At 38.5% G+C, this 17290-nt stretch overlaps 1 protein-coding gene across 1 annotated transcript in view; it reads right to left on the bottom strand.

The window, feature by feature from the left end:
- Window positions 1–17290, bottom strand: part of LOC139713462 (serine/threonine-protein kinase Nek1-like) — a 43817-nt gene that overhangs the window by 6892 nt on the left and 19635 nt on the right. The window contains exons 20-38 of the mRNA XM_071625192.1: window positions 17011–17091; window positions 16776–16829; window positions 16009–16104; window positions 15183–15264; window positions 14625–14689; window positions 13953–13984; window positions 13478–13508; window positions 11487–11583; window positions 10645–10872; window positions 9609–9740; window positions 8615–8758; window positions 7595–7846; window positions 6748–6812; window positions 6284–6343; window positions 5286–5545; window positions 3663–3739; window positions 3246–3425; window positions 1754–1893; window positions 1045–1177 (exon numbers count right to left, since the gene is read on the bottom strand). Of these exons, the coding sequence (XP_071481293.1) occupies window positions 1045–1177; window positions 1754–1893; window positions 3246–3425; window positions 3663–3739; window positions 5286–5545; window positions 6284–6343; window positions 6748–6812; window positions 7595–7846; window positions 8615–8758; window positions 9609–9740; window positions 10645–10872; window positions 11487–11583; window positions 13478–13508; window positions 13953–13984; window positions 14625–14689; window positions 15183–15264; window positions 16009–16104; window positions 16776–16829; window positions 17011–17091 (2209 nt within the window). The remainder of the gene's footprint in view (window positions 1–1044; window positions 1178–1753; window positions 1894–3245; window positions 3426–3662; window positions 3740–5285; window positions 5546–6283; window positions 6344–6747; window positions 6813–7594; window positions 7847–8614; window positions 8759–9608; window positions 9741–10644; window positions 10873–11486; window positions 11584–13477; window positions 13509–13952; window positions 13985–14624; window positions 14690–15182; window positions 15265–16008; window positions 16105–16775; window positions 16830–17010; window positions 17092–17290) is intronic.

Genomic DNA, 17290 nt, shown 5'->3' with positions numbered 1-17290 from the left:
TCAATGACTCTGAAAGGCTTTACATATATCCCCTTCTTCAAAATGCAACATATTATGCAATGCTGCCCACTCCCCATTTAAAACATGGAAAACATATTTAGCAACAATTTGAAGATTCTAGAATAAAATAATGTCAGTACCATTTCAGAAAATGTAAAAACTGAACTAACAACAGTCCCTAAATTTCATCTTGTTTTTTTTTTTACTTAAAAAAAAAAAAATTAAAGTATGATTTGTACTCTTTAAAGAAAACTATGATATGATTTGAGTCAATAACAGGTATATACAGTCATAAAGACCTTGGGGTCCATTCTACGAATGTCTTATGAGAGACTTTTTGCTCTAATGACACTCTTATGAAAAACTTCATGAAATGGATTTGAAAATGTCTCTCATAGCTACAGTGTACATATGAGCGACTTTGGCCATTTTGAGACTAATGTTTAGACTTTTACGTGATGACTTGATGAAACGGAACCCCTGGAGTAACTTAACTCCTTTGTGCAGTTCAACTGGATTCCTCTGCCTTCTCACATAATCACTATGTTCCACTTAGAATATGACCCCTCTTACAGCTAGCTTATTACCTTTGACCTTGAACATTTGCTGCTATTTCTGGTGCATTGAAAGAAATAATTACCTCTTCAATCATTTCTATTCTACATATTTTTTCCTCCCTTCAATATCGCATTATACTTGGATATTTTTAGCTTGAGTTATGGACAGATAATAATCCCCCCCCCCAAAAAAAAAAAAAATTATTTTGACATCAGGAGTGAATGTATGAATGGATAGATGCAACCCCCCCCCCCCCAAAAAAAAAAAAAGCAAACAAAAAAAAAAATAAAAAAATAAAACCTACGTCTCTGACACCTTTGGGAATGGACGTATCAAAATTGACTTTCTACTTGTGAGTGAACAGGTACATATAACAGCGTAGGAGGCTGACCTTAACTTGAGTAAATCAACAGACTTTCAGCAGCAGTGTGTTGAGTAGAAAAAGAAGAGACAAAGCTAAGCTTCAGTCACTGGGAGACATCCTACCTTCAGTGTATGCCCCATCAGCCATGACCAGCTGAAGAATCTTGGTGTAGAGCTGACCTTTGCCCTCTCCGAGAATGTCGTTCACTCGCTTGGTCCCTTCCTCGATGTTCTCGTCTTCATCTTCATGCATTGCCTTCAGGGGTCAAACAACAACAACAACATAAGAGTCAGTCATTCCAAGTCTTTGATTTGACAAAATAACCAATAGAGGTAACAACTCAATGGAGATGAAATATTTGAAGCTCCTACACATTTTCAATTTTGCACATTTTCAGTGCTCTGAGTCTAATCAAATGCAATAGATATCATTCACAAGATATTATGGCAACAAAAAACTGTTTGAAGAAGGGAAAAGGCATCCAGCTGCATGGACAGACTGACAAACAGACAGATGGAATCAGACGAGGAAAAATATAAAATCCTCTCACGCAACTACACAGAAGAGACATTAAGCTGAAAGGAAAACAAAAAAGGGTCAAACACTTATTCCTGAATTTCACTGGCAATGCAGGGCATAAAATTTACTTCTCAAAAAGAATTTTCACATGTCAAGAATATATCTGATGCTTCATGCCACTGTTTGTATTTATTTTGAGCCCTAAAGATCCATAGGGGGCAGCAGATAGGCCATCGAAATTATGACACATTGCTCGATATATTATACACATACAGGAGGTATCCTCCTTTGTTCACTATGGCAACCCCTCACCTGAATAGACTTGTAGGCCTTGAGGAACGTGTCACATCCCAGCTCCTTCTCCAGCTGGAGCCGGGATTCCTCTAGCCGGCTGAAGACGCTCTCTCGCTCCTCCGCTGACATCCCCGACTCTTCCCCCTCGCTCCCTTCACCTATCAGCCAATGAATGATTACGACTGTAGTTAAAATCTTGCTTTATCCATGACAAAACCAGTGGAACCAATGAGTTGAATATTAACATTTGTATCGGGGCAATTACCCCTCGGCTAAATACTGGTTAGTGATAAGCTTAGAGTAAAGATTAGGGTTAGGGTAAAAGGGTTAGGTTTATGGTTAGAGTTTGGATTATGGTTTGGATTATGGTTAGGATAAAGTTCAGGATTAGGTTCAGGATTAGGGTTAGGGTCAGGGTCAGGGTCAGGGTATGGGGTAATTGTCTAGGGGGTATTTTGCCCTGGAACCCTTATGGACTGATTTGACCTGGCAGCAAAATCCGCCATTACTGCAGTGTCCTATGTGTGCGAGCATACGCGATATACATGGCGACGGGCTCGCACCTGCTGCAATATATATCATGCATTCAGCATACATGAGCGTGTTTGGGACACTGCAGTACTGGGCCATGGGGGATTTTTTTCCAAGTCGGATTGGTCTATACAGTTTGAACCTCCTTGATAAGGCAGTAGCTCATCATGATTCAGTTTCAACTAGTAAAGCCATTCATTCATCATAATGACAGAAAATTGATTATATTCTGCAAGCATTTCTACATTACCCATGATTGCACAAGGAACAAATCACACAAAACCTGAACTACGGATGAGGAAAGTCAAACTTACGGCTACTTATGCAGAGAGTGGAACCATTTTGTGTTGTGGTAGGAAACTTCTAAAGTTCATTGACAACTTAACTCCAACTGTATCCATCAGCATCTGATCAGTGCACTTAACCTATGGGCATTCCTTGTGCCACATTACCATGAATTTTCATTAGAAAAGAGCTAGTATTTTACAAAGTCTAGCAATCAATACGTCATGTTTTCAATACATAATTAGCCTCATGAAATAGCTTCCTGAACTACATCTTGAAATCATCAACTGCACTCCAAAAAGAGTTCATATTTCATTTCATTTTATTCCATTTCCAACAAACGTATATAGTACAAAATGACATTTGCTATTTTCACAAATTTTGTGAATCACGGTTGGATCGCTAATTCAACACGCGAAAATGTCGCCATGCACTGTGGTAATAGCGCATTTACGAAAGCGTCGCTGTCAATTTGCGAAAACAACATCTCGTGAAAATGTCTGTGATCTCCTCATTTGAGAAAATATCTGTACGCAAAAATAACAGCTTGTACAGTATAAAAAAAAAAATCGAGTACAACATGAATTTGCATATTCAAGCAAAATTACTGCAGTTTATTCATTTTTCTACAATAAAACAAAACACAGTTTAGGATGTGCATTTCCTGAAAAGATTTGAGAGACTCGGTTCTTACCCGAGTCCCAGTCCTCATTTATCGGTTTGCTCTCTCCCGAGTTCTCCTTCTCATCCTCCTCCTCTTCATCCCCCCCATCTCCATCCTCCTTGTCCGGGGATGAAGGAGACGACTGGCTGGTCTTCCCGTCCCCGGCCTCCTCTCCCGCATCGCCGTCATCTTGGGGTGTGTCCGCTGCATCTGCACGGTTTCAGTGACCCAAATCAAACATTTTGTTGTCAATAACATCTTAACTACAAATCTTCCTTCACGACCCCAGTCTCTTTCTGCTATCACATATCAAACAACTGCCATTGCATTATGTCTTTGTGTGTATGTGTATGTGTGTGCGTGTGTGTGTGTGTGTGTGTGTGTGTGTGTGTGTGTGTTAAAAAAAAGTTATCAATTTCAGATATAAGACACAACTTATCATCTTACCTCTTGCTTCTAGAAGACTCTTCATGGACTCCACCAAACTCTGATACTCTTCCTCCTCCTCATCCACAACATCCTCGCTGTAAGGGCAAAAACAGACAAAATACAAGGGATGTGACACGAATTATCTTCATATGGCAATACATGATACATACCCTGACGTGAAATTTGCAAAGTAATGTCTTGTTGATTTTCTGTGCATCAAAACCCCTGTGGAACAAATGAGACCAAGGAAGTAGGGTATACATGGTATATTTTCATGAATTTTGTGAGTCCACTAATATTCGCAAAATTAACAACTCACAGAAATGTTGTATATTCTCTTCCCGAAAAAGAATAATACTTGTTTCTCATTTTGACTCTGTGGTTCTCTATTGAGAATTTAGCCGGTCCCAAAATTTGTCTAACAAGTCCCAAATTGTGAAATAAATGGGGTATACAGTACATGGATTGATGGAGAAAAATAGCAAAATGGCTCAAGATTTGGCCGGGAATTCTCAATCTGCATGTACAACTGTACAACATACACATCATGCATACAGATTATAAACACAGAGCAAGCCGTGCCCGATTACATGCCATCTACTGTTTGCCTGTGACTGACCTATGCAGTTCTATGTGCTGGAGTTTGTTTGTTTGTTTGTTTGTTTGGTTTTATTTCTGCATTCAATCAGATGCAATTTGAATGCAAACTTCAAAAAGTACAAAGACAAAGAATAACAAGTGCAGTGAAATAAATCGATAACAGTACATAAATAGATACACATAGGTGATTGCATTGAGCAATGTAGATACACACAAACATAAAATAAGATATACAGTATTTTTCAGTAAACAACAGAGATAATTGAATGCAGGAGACCACCATCATAAGCGATTAAGCTTGAAATGGATGGAGGCCTCATCTGAGTAGATAGTTCTGAGTAGATAGTTCATGACCAGCACATTATTGAACGACTCTAGACCTTAGGGTGTGGGAGATTCAGAGATCAAACAGCGCAATAGATAATGAGGTAAGCTAGATGAATAAGGTGAGAGAAATAAATAATGTAGTGTGAAACAAAATGCAGAAGACTTACAGGAAGGAGAGACAGAAGAAATCATTTACTGTATGCCATATATTTTGCGAGATTTTCATTTTTGCAAATTTTGCGAGCTGAGAGCAACTTGCAAATCTCACAACACATGAAAATATCAACTGAACTGAACACGAATGCGTGTGCACGCAACACTTCTCTGTTCATTACTGTACTCCACAAGTGTGAATTTAACCACTCACAAAATTGTCCCGAAGTCCTGATTCACGAAAAATTAGACTCGTTTAATATACTGTAAAAGTGGAAATGTTTGAGGTGTCGAAACTTTTGCACATTTCGCAAGACCAGAAACTAGTGCAAAAAAAAAAAATCACACAAATATTTTTGCTCGTTATGTGTGCCATTATGTAAGGTCTTGATACTGCGAAATTAAAAACACACAAAATTCACGTAACTCAGCAGAGCAAGAAATATTACTTACATGAAAATATCCACTTTTACAGCATGGCATACAGTCGTCATCATGAAGAAATATATAAAAGAGACATCTGAAATGTAAATAAAGCAATAGAAAACTTATAAAACGAACATTTCATCTTCCTGATTCTCTTCTTCTTCTTCCTCCTCCTCCTCTTCCTTCCTTGCGGTCAGTTCCGTGAGTTGTCGGATTAACTCTGCACTCTCCTCGTCGTCGTCTTCATCCTCGTCCACGACGTCGTTGCCCTTGAGGGCGGCCACGTCGATGCTCTGTGCCACGATGCTCTCCTGCTCTGCGGCAAAGAACGGGTTCAGGGCCATGGTGGTGCGGAACAACTGCCTCAGGTCTGGATCGGAGCAGGTCCTCAAGAGCTAGAAATGCACAACAACAAACGACATGATACGCACTCCGCCAAGTTTATCATAATCAAATTGAGCACAAAAAAAGTTAATTATAGCTTTCTTTTTTAACACCCACAGGCTCACATTCATAAAAAAAAGACATCAAATTCTTTGAGTCCTTTCATTAACAATTCCACTCTCAGAGCATTCACAACTCTATTTTTCATTGGCATATTTGGAAACACTTCTATTCTTGGAAACTCTTCTATTCTTGGAACTGTATTATTAACCCCTTTCTTCCTGGAACTGCTTCTTTAACCTTTCCATTCAATTCATTCCCTTCAATTTTCCAAATTATTTCATATGCCTCTTTATGCAAGCTTTCAATACTCTGGTTGACACTTCAGTTGTCAGTCACTTTTTGTAAACCATCAAATGTTGAGAGCCTTCACAAACCTAACCTAACTTACACGCCTTTCTTCCCTCAGATCCTGTTCTGTTAACCCATTCCTTTCATTAACCATTTCATTCTTACAGCCTTCACAAGCCTATACCTCCACAGAAACCAGTTTGTACACCTTTCTATTTTCAGAGCCTGTTTGCCACTCCTTCCATTCTAGAGAGCCGTCTCAGCAACTTTTCCAATCTCAGGGTTTGTTTTTGTTTTGATCTATTTGTAAACCTTTCCTCCCCCCTATGAGTTTTGCTATCAACTCTTCCATTCTCACAGTTCAATAAATTCAATGTTGCACAAGACTGTGATCTCACCCTTGGGGCTGTGTCAAAGAATCCGGTAGACAGTCCAGCGATCATTTTTTTTTTGGCTGACTTGTGCCTAGTTGCATGACAGAGACAAGAATGAACAGAATAAAATAATATGACATCATTAAACGAAGAAACCTAACATAACTTGAGGAAGTAAAACTTTATTCTATACATTACTTTCTGATTTCAGTAAACTGGTCGCTGTTGTGAAATTCTGATCTAGCAAAATATCAGGTAAATGGAATTTTGCTGTTACAACCTTAACATGTTTACGAACTCCTTAAACCATTTCCCATGGTCAAATGATAATTTTCTCTTCAATTTCACTTCATGATTATATAATCATTCAACTTGTCAAAGTGTACTGCTATCTCATTAGGACCATTGATATGCCATTGAAAATATAAAACCTTTTTTTTTATAACAATCACTTCTCATCCTCCAAAAAGAAAAGACCAAAGAGGGACATACTCTTCGACAGCATCTTCCTCCTCCTCATCATCATCCTCAAGATCCACAATGTCCAGGGCATCTAAGAATACAAGAGACAAAAATGGAATATAAAACATACACATATTTATCTGTATATATAAATATAAATATATATATATATATATATATATATATATACATATATATACCTAAACAAACATATGCATTGCAATCCAGAATGAAAGATACAAATACACAAACATGAGTGTGGCACGACTTTGAGGGCTAAAACGAAATGCCTCAGCCCACTGCATATAGTGTGAAGTGGGATTGCAAACTCCTAAAATCAAATATAGGTGCCCTGGATTCAAGGTAATGCTGCGTTTGGTCGTAAAGCTATTGCACAACAAATTGACATCTGAAGTAAGTGGTCATGGCTGAGACTATGACTAGATTAGATATGTATTTGGTCCAAGTGTAACTCTTACTTTTTGTCCAATAGGGCAAAAGGAAAATGTAGGAGGCAAGAATATGCATCATATACAACAAATACTGTATAAGCTATTATTTTCGCGAATTTCGCAAATCACAGTCAGATCGCGAATTTTACAACACATGAAAATGTCGCATTGCGACATAGATAGTACCGCATTTACGATACCGTTGGTGTCAATTTGCGAAAATGTCTCTGACCTCCACATTCGCGAAAATAACAGCTTATACAGTAAACACCTAAACTGTAAACATTCCCATCACCACAGCAACGAGCAAAATCTTTCTGTGATTCCTCACCTTTCTTGACACCAGCACCAGATGGTGGGCTACCCTTCTGGGTCAACACCTTCTTCAAAAACTCCCCATCGCCGTCACCCTGTCCTGCACCCTTCTCTGGGCTGTCCTTCTCCTGGTCGTCGGGTTGCCTCGGGCTCCTCGCCGATGATGAAGATGACGACGGGGGCGACCTCTTGGGTGGGGACAGGGAGTCTGGCTTGGGGCTCTTGGGGGGTGTGGTCTTCACACTGGGCGGGGCAGCGGTAGGAGGGGTGCTCGGAGGAGTTAGTGGAGACCTGGGCGTCTTGGGCCGAGATTGCTCCCTGGAACTGGGAGATGATGACTCCTGCTGACTTGAAGCATCTACAAAGGGGAAATTACACATTACAGCAAGGTTTACCCAATGGCAACTTAAAATATGGAGAAAACACTATGTACCAGTGCATACTTCAGATAAGTTAATGAATTTTCAAATTCATGATGTATTTAGAATTAGAGTGTCATGAGCATTAAACCAGCAACTGACAGCAAATCACATCAATGTTTTTGGATAAACCCCATAAAAACAATAACAAATAACAACCCAACATAAAACTTGTCTTAAATATGTAACCTGAACTTGTTTGAGAAATTTAAGAGCAAAAAAGTTACTGTTTGATGTTTGGGCCCTAGTAATAAACCAAATGAAGTATTTAGATGCTGCAGTTTCTGATGTCCTTTAATTGGCAGATGCTTCAATGACAAAAAGGTCTAACTCCCAGGCTGTCCAAAATTAAGCAGCAGTGGTGACTGTGATTACTGTAATCATCTTCTTCATCACCACCATCATCACCATCACCACCACCACCATCATCATCATCATCATCACCATTATCATCACTAACTATCATCATCACCAGTACCATCCCCATCAACATTATAATCATTATCACCCTCATCACCATCATCATCACCACCATCACCACCATCATCACCACCATCACCACCATCATCACCATCATCACCACCATCACCACCATCATCACCATCACCACCATCATCACCATCATCACCATCACCACCATTACCACTATAATCACCCTTACCACCCCATTCCTGAGTGGGTGTGGCTCACTAACGGCCCTCTCTCACCTTTCTGTGCCTGCTTCGCCGTTCCCTCTTCACCGCTCCAGGCGGCTTTCCCCTGGGGTGGGTCCTTCTCGTTCCCTGGCTGGGGGCCGCCTCCTGTCTTGACTGCATCCTTCTCATTCTTGGCGTCTATGGTTTCTAGATCCGCTGTGAGGACACGCATCACAACACACACACTTCAAAGTACAGTGATCATTGGAAACTGCTCAAGTAGGAGCAATACCAACATGTAATGAGAGTCTGTTTGACAAACCTTGTCATTCATTATCTTTATTGGACAATCAAGTCGTACATCCTATCTTTTGTACTTTGTGCGCTATTTTCTACAGACAGTACAGTGTCACATTGCCAAAATTAGTGCCATCAATTTTGGTGCAATAATGCAATACTTCATATCTGCTTTACAGTTAAACAGGTAGGAATTTTCCAGATTAACCTGGGGCCCCATTTCATCAAAAGATATAATCAATTATAAATTTCCTTACCACACAGGCTGCCATAGACTTACAATCGAAATCAACTATATAATCAGTTATAACTCTTCATAAAACACTGCTCTGATCTATTTCCATAGTTTCCCACAGTCAGCCTTTAAAATTTGTGTAAAACATAAATTATGAAGAAACTGCAAGGTGCTGAAAGTCAATACATTACATTTCAGGGAAAGATGGAGTCTTTGTTTGTTTGTTTGTTTGCTTTTATTTCTGCATTCAATCAGATGCAATTTGAATGCAAACTTCAAAAAGTACAAAGACAAAGAATAACAAGTGCAGTGAAATAAATCGATAACAGTACATAAATAGATTCACATAGGTGATTGCATTGAGCAATGTAGATACACAGAAACATAAAATAAAATATACAGTATTTTTCAGTAAACAACAGAGATAATTGAATGCAGGAGACCACCATCATAAGCGATTAAGCTTGAAATGGATGGGGTCTTAATGTGTCATACAGGTGTAATGGGAGAGAGCAAAGGGGCAAGGTAACAAACCTGACTCCTTGACATCTCCTGCCTGCTTGCTGTCAACCTCCGTGACGACCATGGTATCCTTGACGACGGGAAGCTTGTCTCTGGGACTCATGGGGTGGTCCTTGATGATGGTCACCCCCATGGGACTGCCCCCTGCAGTGGGCGGAGTCAGAACCTGGGTTTGACCTACACAGTGGAAATGAGAAAACAGTAGAGATTGACTCCCAGTAAACTAACAGTACAATCCCCCTTGCATGTGCAACAAAAGCAGCTGTAAATCTGGCCTCAGGGGCCATCTTATTATAGGTGTATTCAGTCTATCGAATGCAAAGTTCTCTTTTTATGAGTATGTCATGAGTGAGAACAGAAAGGAAAACTAGAGCAATTTGACTGTTGCCTCTGCTTGTTACACAGTTACTACATCTGTTACAGCCATTTCATTTATATTACGAAGAAGCTCACTAATCTTGACCGCCGAGGACTGACCTTTAACCCTCACTGAACATAGCAATATTTTCCAATTTACATGTGCATTACTATCAATTACACTAAATGACAGCAATATTTGACTTTTACCCAGTGGAAGTATGGCCAGAAAAAGAAAAAACAAAGACATTTTAGCCAAAGTTTACCAACCATTGATCTACACCTCATGCAGCATGTGTGGGCTAGATACAACAAAAGTCCAGTTAGTGGTTTTTATCTTCTTAATAACGATAACAAGATATGGGGACAGGCAGATGGATGGACAGATAAACATCCCGAAAACTGAATGCCTCACGCACCCTTCGGGGCAGAGGCATTAAAAAAGAAGGAAACATCAAAATTTCCCCCCAGCTATTATCGAGAGCAGAAGAGAGGGTTCGTTTGAGACACCACAGTACAGTGGACTCCTGTCATAACAAAGTCCTCGGGACCAGCCGTTTTCTTTCGTTATATCGAAATTTCGTTATAACTGAACAAATAAACAATAAAAATACATAAAATGGATAATCTTGCAGCCTGGATTTTTACTTTGTTGTAACCGGAATTTCATTATAACCGTGTTCATTATAACGGGAGTGCACTGTAGGACACTCGAGAGGGATGGTAGTAGACACTGGCTTACCCTTGTCGTCTCCACGGACCATGGTCATGGTTCCCGCCTTGATCTCCGCCATCTGGAGGGCGTTGACCACCGTGTTGCCAGGGGCACCCCACTTCTTGCGGTTCGCCTGGGCAGAGGGGGCCTCCACACTGGGTGCCGCCGCTGGATTGCGTGTCACAACATCCGCCACACCAGTAGCTAGGGGTATGAAAAAAAAAACGCAAAATCAGACGCTAACTTTCGATAACACCTGTTTCATGCTCCTTTGCAGCACACTCAGCAAAAATCAAAGCAAACAAAGTGTTATATTTCTGCTCCTGAAAAATATGTTTCAAAACAACTTCCCTTTTTCAATTGATGCAATATCATTTACATGAATAGGTGTGAGAAATATAATTGACTGTATGTCGCATTGTCTGCTCTAAATTAGATGCCCATAGCATGTGCAAGTGAATTAAAGAACAAATACAAACACATTTACCTGTACATGTGTGTATCTTTCTGTGTGTTTGTATGGTACAACAACTTCACCTTCCCATACATTACAGCATTCTCATACAAAAGATTTACTTTATGACAGATAAACTTCTGTTGAACTGTCAAAGCATCAAACATATCTGAGCGGAACTTGTATTCAATCCCCTGCCTAAAGAAAAAAAAAACTCCATCAAAACTTGGCCCTTCAAAATTCAAATCATATCTCTTTAAATTGTTACTTTTGGGACAAGAGCACATCCCAACAATTTTGGTCCTTTGGTAGCAATAAAACAAGCATGGACACAAGACCCAGCAGATAAAGTCCCATTCATTACCTTCCATGTTGGAAGCTGTTACTTCTAGAGGCATGTTGGCAAGAGCTGACCCCTTGGTCTCGCCCCCTCCCCATCGCTTGCGGGGAGCTGCAGGTGCCTATGAGTAAGAGGCAAGATAGAGAGTGAATGGTTTAATTTGTAGTGATGTCTATGAAGTCTAAATTTGCATTCATCTATGTGTTAGATCTTATATGATCATACATCTTATGTGATCATGTACACCTTATGTGATCAGATCTTATGTGATCAGGGAGGTGTTTCATAAAGCTGTTCCTAAAGTTACGAGCGACTGGTGATCAGTTCTTATGCTGAATTATGGAAATTCTGATAAGTATAGCACATCAGAACTGATCACCAGCCGCTCGTAAGTTGTTCGTAACTTTACGAACAGCTTTAACCCTAAAAAGACTGGGCTATTTTGGTAGCTCGAAAGACTGGGGGGGGGGCCTAAAGGGCCCCCCCTTAAGATCTCGGCCGTGGATCGCGCGATCGCCGCGGAAATTTGCACAATGGTAGTGTGCGATGTAATCTACAAGATCATATATTTAAATTTTCCAAAATAGTCTTCTTTTATTTTATTTTGATTAATTATGCTAATTTATGCGAGAAATCAGACTTTTTTATCTAAATCAGTAAATAAAGCTCCAAAGGTGCTCATTTTTGGTCTAGATATTCTTTGTAGCATCTTTAGCAAATGTACTTCAAAGAAAATTCGGTATCAAAATTAATTTCTTATTTATTTTATTGTTTTATGAATTTCTTATGTATTTCTTTGTTTTTTCGACCTTTTGTTTTTGTTGTTTTTTTCAGCAAAGTTTGTGGCAGACCCTTTTTGAAGCATAATACCACTAAAACAAATTGATTTTAGCCATTGATAGTAAAAATAAGCATATTTATATGAACCATGTGATAAAACTCAATTTGCATTGACTTTGTACACAAAATCACATTTTTGAGCCATTTTCGGTCTCACGTGCATGTACAAAAAGTTATGTAACTTCAGAACCGTACCCCCGGGCGTCACAAATTTGGTGTCAAAATGTGCGGGAAACTCAAAAGAAAAAAGTCATAGAGCATCGCGGCGAGAGCATTGCGTGTTGCTGAGTAATCGCGCGAAATGTCGAGGGGGGGGCCTTTTAGGCCCCCCCCCCAGTCTTTTTAGGGTTAACAAACTGGGCCCAGATCTTATGTGATCATATGTATATCTTATGTGACAAGATCTTACGTGACAGAAATCTAAAGACACCGGATGCTACTTAAAAAACACTAAATTACCTCTCGTTGGCATTACACACTACAACTTCCAGTTAAAAGAAAAAAAAGGCCTTCTTCTCTCTTTTCCCAGTTTGATCCCTTGAACAAATTCTTAAACACATCTTGCATGAAATACAACCACTTAAAAGCCTGACCTATTGTTCAGTATTCTGTAAGAAGTAAGGAGATATAATATCAGCAGCATGTTAAGTCATTGTGTGATTTGTAAACTTCTACACTCATTATATGATCCTTAACCTCGGCTTACATTTTCTCAGAATTTTAATCAATCAAATCACTCTGTTGTGCCAAACCCTTGAAATTAATTTGATGATAATCAAACTCACTGTTGTCAATTGAATTTAGAAAGGAAGAAAAAAAAAGACAGATAAACATACTATCACATGGATACACAAAATTAAATACACATGAAATACACATGTACTGTAAAATTGCAAATTTTCACGCATTTTGCGCAACCAGACGCTTGCGCGAAAATAAAAGCACACAAATATTTTTGCATGCCATATGTTCCAGTAGTTAATGTCCTGAATCCACAGAATTAAAAACACGCAAATTCCATCTTATCCGGTCGCGTGCGAAAAACTACTGGCGCGAAAAACTACTTGCGCGAAAATATCCACTTTTACAGTACATAATGCCACTGACACCATAGGTGTAGAGGAACTATGATTTATACATCAAGGAAAACCACTACAGGGAAGAAAAAAACTGACCTGACTTACTTCTGCAGGGGCCTCCTCCGATCTGTGACGATAAAAGAGAGAATAAAAAAGGACCATAATTAGGTAAGGTGACACATATACTATCAAGTGATTCACAGACTTTGTCACAAATAAAAATACAGTAACTTAACCTACTCATTCAGAGACAACTTCATATGACTTACAATATTTCCCAACATTGAGAAAAACGTGCCCTATATACAAGATTACAGTGATTAAAAGATTGCAGCCAGATGTAGTGTAATCAGATTATAGTCCAAACCTGCTGCTTGGTTAAACAAAATAATGAGATGATGAACACAAGTTTGAATGAGCACCCACCATATCTGGATGAACTTATATTTATAACAAATTCATATATATTGTGTCCCGCTTTCATGTCATCACTTGTGATTACAAACATGCTGGAATCTGTACATACAATAATTGTAGTTACCACAGATCTTACAAACTATGGTGTACTTACTTATTTTCAGGATATTCTTTTTCTCCGAACTCCTGTGTAAGGCAAGCAGAAGGAAACGTCGATGAGTATCTCTCGTATTCACTCAAGTATGAATGAAGCGTATATATATATATATATATATATATGAATATATAATGACATATTGCCATCTTCCTCATTGTTGCAAAAGATTAAGTGTATCATAGAAAAAGGATTAACATACATGTACCCATTAAATTTGTTTACCTGGTAGTATAACCTATGGAGGATTCTGATATCTTGAAAAGTCTTTAGATGTATCAAATGATGGTATGATATATCAAGAATTATTGGTGTACAATATAAGACACATCAACCTTTATATCAATGAGTTCAAAGAGAATTTGTTGCATAGCTTGAATGCACTATAGTCAAAGCAATTACGGAGGGACAAAATGGCTTCATTTCTTGCACATCTTGGGAATTTTATTTTCCCTTGACTAAGTTTACGCTACGGCACCCTCATACTTACGTTTGTTTTTATTGTTTTTTCCTTCTGGAATTATCAAGACACAAGTAATCTTTATTTCAAAATAAGAGAAACATGTTCATAAAACTTCAATTTATCACCAAAAGTACTATGTAAACACAAAACATATACAAAGAAATTATACACCTATATCTTCTTGTCATTATGAAGCGTCACCAACTTACCTCCTTTTCCTCTGCTTGTGGTATATCCACACCAACATTTCTAAGGGCTGCAGTAAGACCTACAACTGTAGGAAATTTTATCAGTGTGAAAAAAGGTCATAACACATGTAAAAAATAAGAATGAATCTTGCCACTAATGTCTACTATTTTGGGAGACCTATATATCTAAGTCAATCTCATTGAAAGGAAATCATAGAGAAAAGAAAAAAAAACACTAAAAACTGCTGAATAATCATTTGTGTGTATAAATAGTTTACAATGTAACTAAACCTTTTATTTTTCTTTGGCATTAGTAAAATGTGATGAAAAATTTCATGACAATTTTGTATACCTTAAAAGACACTGGGGACCATTTCTATACTACTTCATCTTTGGGGCCATAAATAATCTTGTGACAATAAGTTGAATGCTAAGCAGAAAGCCAAAATATACCATCCTCCCCCCCCCCCCCCAAAAAAAAAAAAGGGAGATTACGGCTAGGTCGCAGAAAATTTTTCTCAATACCTAATGAAGAATTGAAGATACCTCTAGAGTTAACCAAATCTGATCAGCTTTTACCTGGAACAGCCGGTCCTTTCACCGGCTTGGGGGCAGCAGGCTTTTCTGAGACAGGCTTATCTGAGGCACGTTTCTTGTTGAGCTGAAACGACAGACACCACAATGACGTAACAACACCACGATAAACATTCACGGTGCCTGGTTGACAACTTACTTGTGAGTTCCTCATACATTAACCCATTAGAAACTGAACCACCCAAAACCGCCCATTTATTATGTCCTAAAAGGTCTGAAACCACTCATTTATAGTTTTATGCTTTATCATTTTTATTGTTTTCATATAGAATATATAATTACATAATTCATAATTTCAAGTAGGTCAAAGGTCTACAAAAGTATGTCAGAATTACCTCTGTGACACACCAGTCTCTTGGTAATGTCTTAACAGGTTTTCAAATAAACATAGCTTATAATATGCTTCATTTTTCCACGAAAACATAATCACACATATCACTTTCTTTGGTAGCAGAGAATAAGGTAGGCTACACTATGTGGAGTGAAAAGAGTATACAATAATTGTGGAACCATATAATAATCACACATCATCTTGAAAACTGATGTGATCAGAGTGAAGTAAATGATATGCAAAGTGCAAAATATGGTTAGAAGACAATATGAGGTTGGATGAATACACATATAAATGGTAAAAGAAGCCATATAGGAATCTGAGGAGGCCTTTGAAAAAGTATCAGAACTTCGAAGTATGTGTGAAGGAATGCAAGTAGGGCAATAGTTTATTTCATTTCATTTACTTATTCATTTTTTGTAATGATGTTGTCTAGCAGACATAAGGCTTTGACGCTGGCCATGTCAAAGTTTTACTCACATGTTCATCCCAGGCACGCTTCTCCTTCTCGTACGCCTCTCTCCTCTGCTTCTCCAACTGTTCTTTCAACTTTGCAGCTCTCAGATCAGCTTGGGCCTGTATAGAGATGGCAAGGTTGTGAAGTCTCCAGTTTTCTTCAAACTACCCAATTTTAATAACGATTAAAACACTTGAGTTAACAGCGAGAATGTATGCTACGTACGTTTTTAAAACCCAATGACTGTGACTTCCCTGTTGTGCTACACATCAAATTAAAATTACTTTTCATTAAATGTGGGTTTCTGTACCAATGTTAGTTCAAGGAAGACTTGAACTTCATAACATTTCTAGAAGGAACCTACATTTGTAAAATTATTAAAATTACATGCCACTGTGATTCTTTACACTACTCTCCACACATTTGTTACAATTGTATCAAATTAGTCTTAAAAGGCTGTGCATGAAATCAAACTAAAGAATGCATGAAGAACCACAACAAATGCTTGCTTCAGTAAATCAAGTCTTTGTGAGTGACACAAAATGATTCACCATACTTCAGAAACCGATTTCCCAAACATGTACCTCTGCATATTATCTATCTTTTTACCAATCAATCTATTTATCCTCCTACCTATCTATCTATCTATCTATCTATCCATCAATCCATCCATCCATCCATCCATCCATCTATCTATCTATCCATCCATCCATCCATCCATCCATCCATTTATCTATCTACCTATCTATCTATCCATCTATCCCTTTGGCATATATTGCGATAATCATACCTTGAGGGCTTCAATCTTTTTCCTCCTTGCATCAGCGCTGACCTTGGGGTCATCCTCCTGTAGCAGACAAGAAATAAAAAAATTAACTTCCACCATGTTTAGCAGCTATTCATTATGAACATTATAATAGCTGATTCTGACTCACAAACAGATACTTTTCTCAGTTTTTGTAGAGTAAAACAAAGTAAATGGAAAATTTGACAGTGTAACAACTTGAATGACATCACGGTCTTACCCCTGGCTTTAGCCCTTTCCTGATGTTCAATCTCTCCTGGTAGTTCTGCATGCGAATAGCTTTCAGTTGATCCAAGTATGCCTGAATAATAATAATAGTAATAGTAGTAATAATAATACTAATACTAATAATGATAATGATACTAATAATGACAACAACAACAACAACAACAACGAAGAATTCCAGCCAGTTGCCATCTTACGTAGGTGCCCACATGCTGAATAACCAACATCCTCATCCTACTGGGTAACCATTTATGATAGCACATAGGGGGCAGGTC

The sequence above is a fragment of the Diadema antillarum genome, unplaced genomic scaffold, assembly GCF_040938485.1.
Source record: "Diadema antillarum isolate AM-2024a unplaced genomic scaffold, OU_Dant_1.0 scf00000043, whole genome shotgun sequence".
NCBI lineage: Eukaryota > Metazoa > Echinodermata > Echinoidea > Diadematoida > Diadematidae > Diadema > Diadema antillarum.
This window is presented reverse-complemented; position numbering and strand designations above follow the sequence as displayed.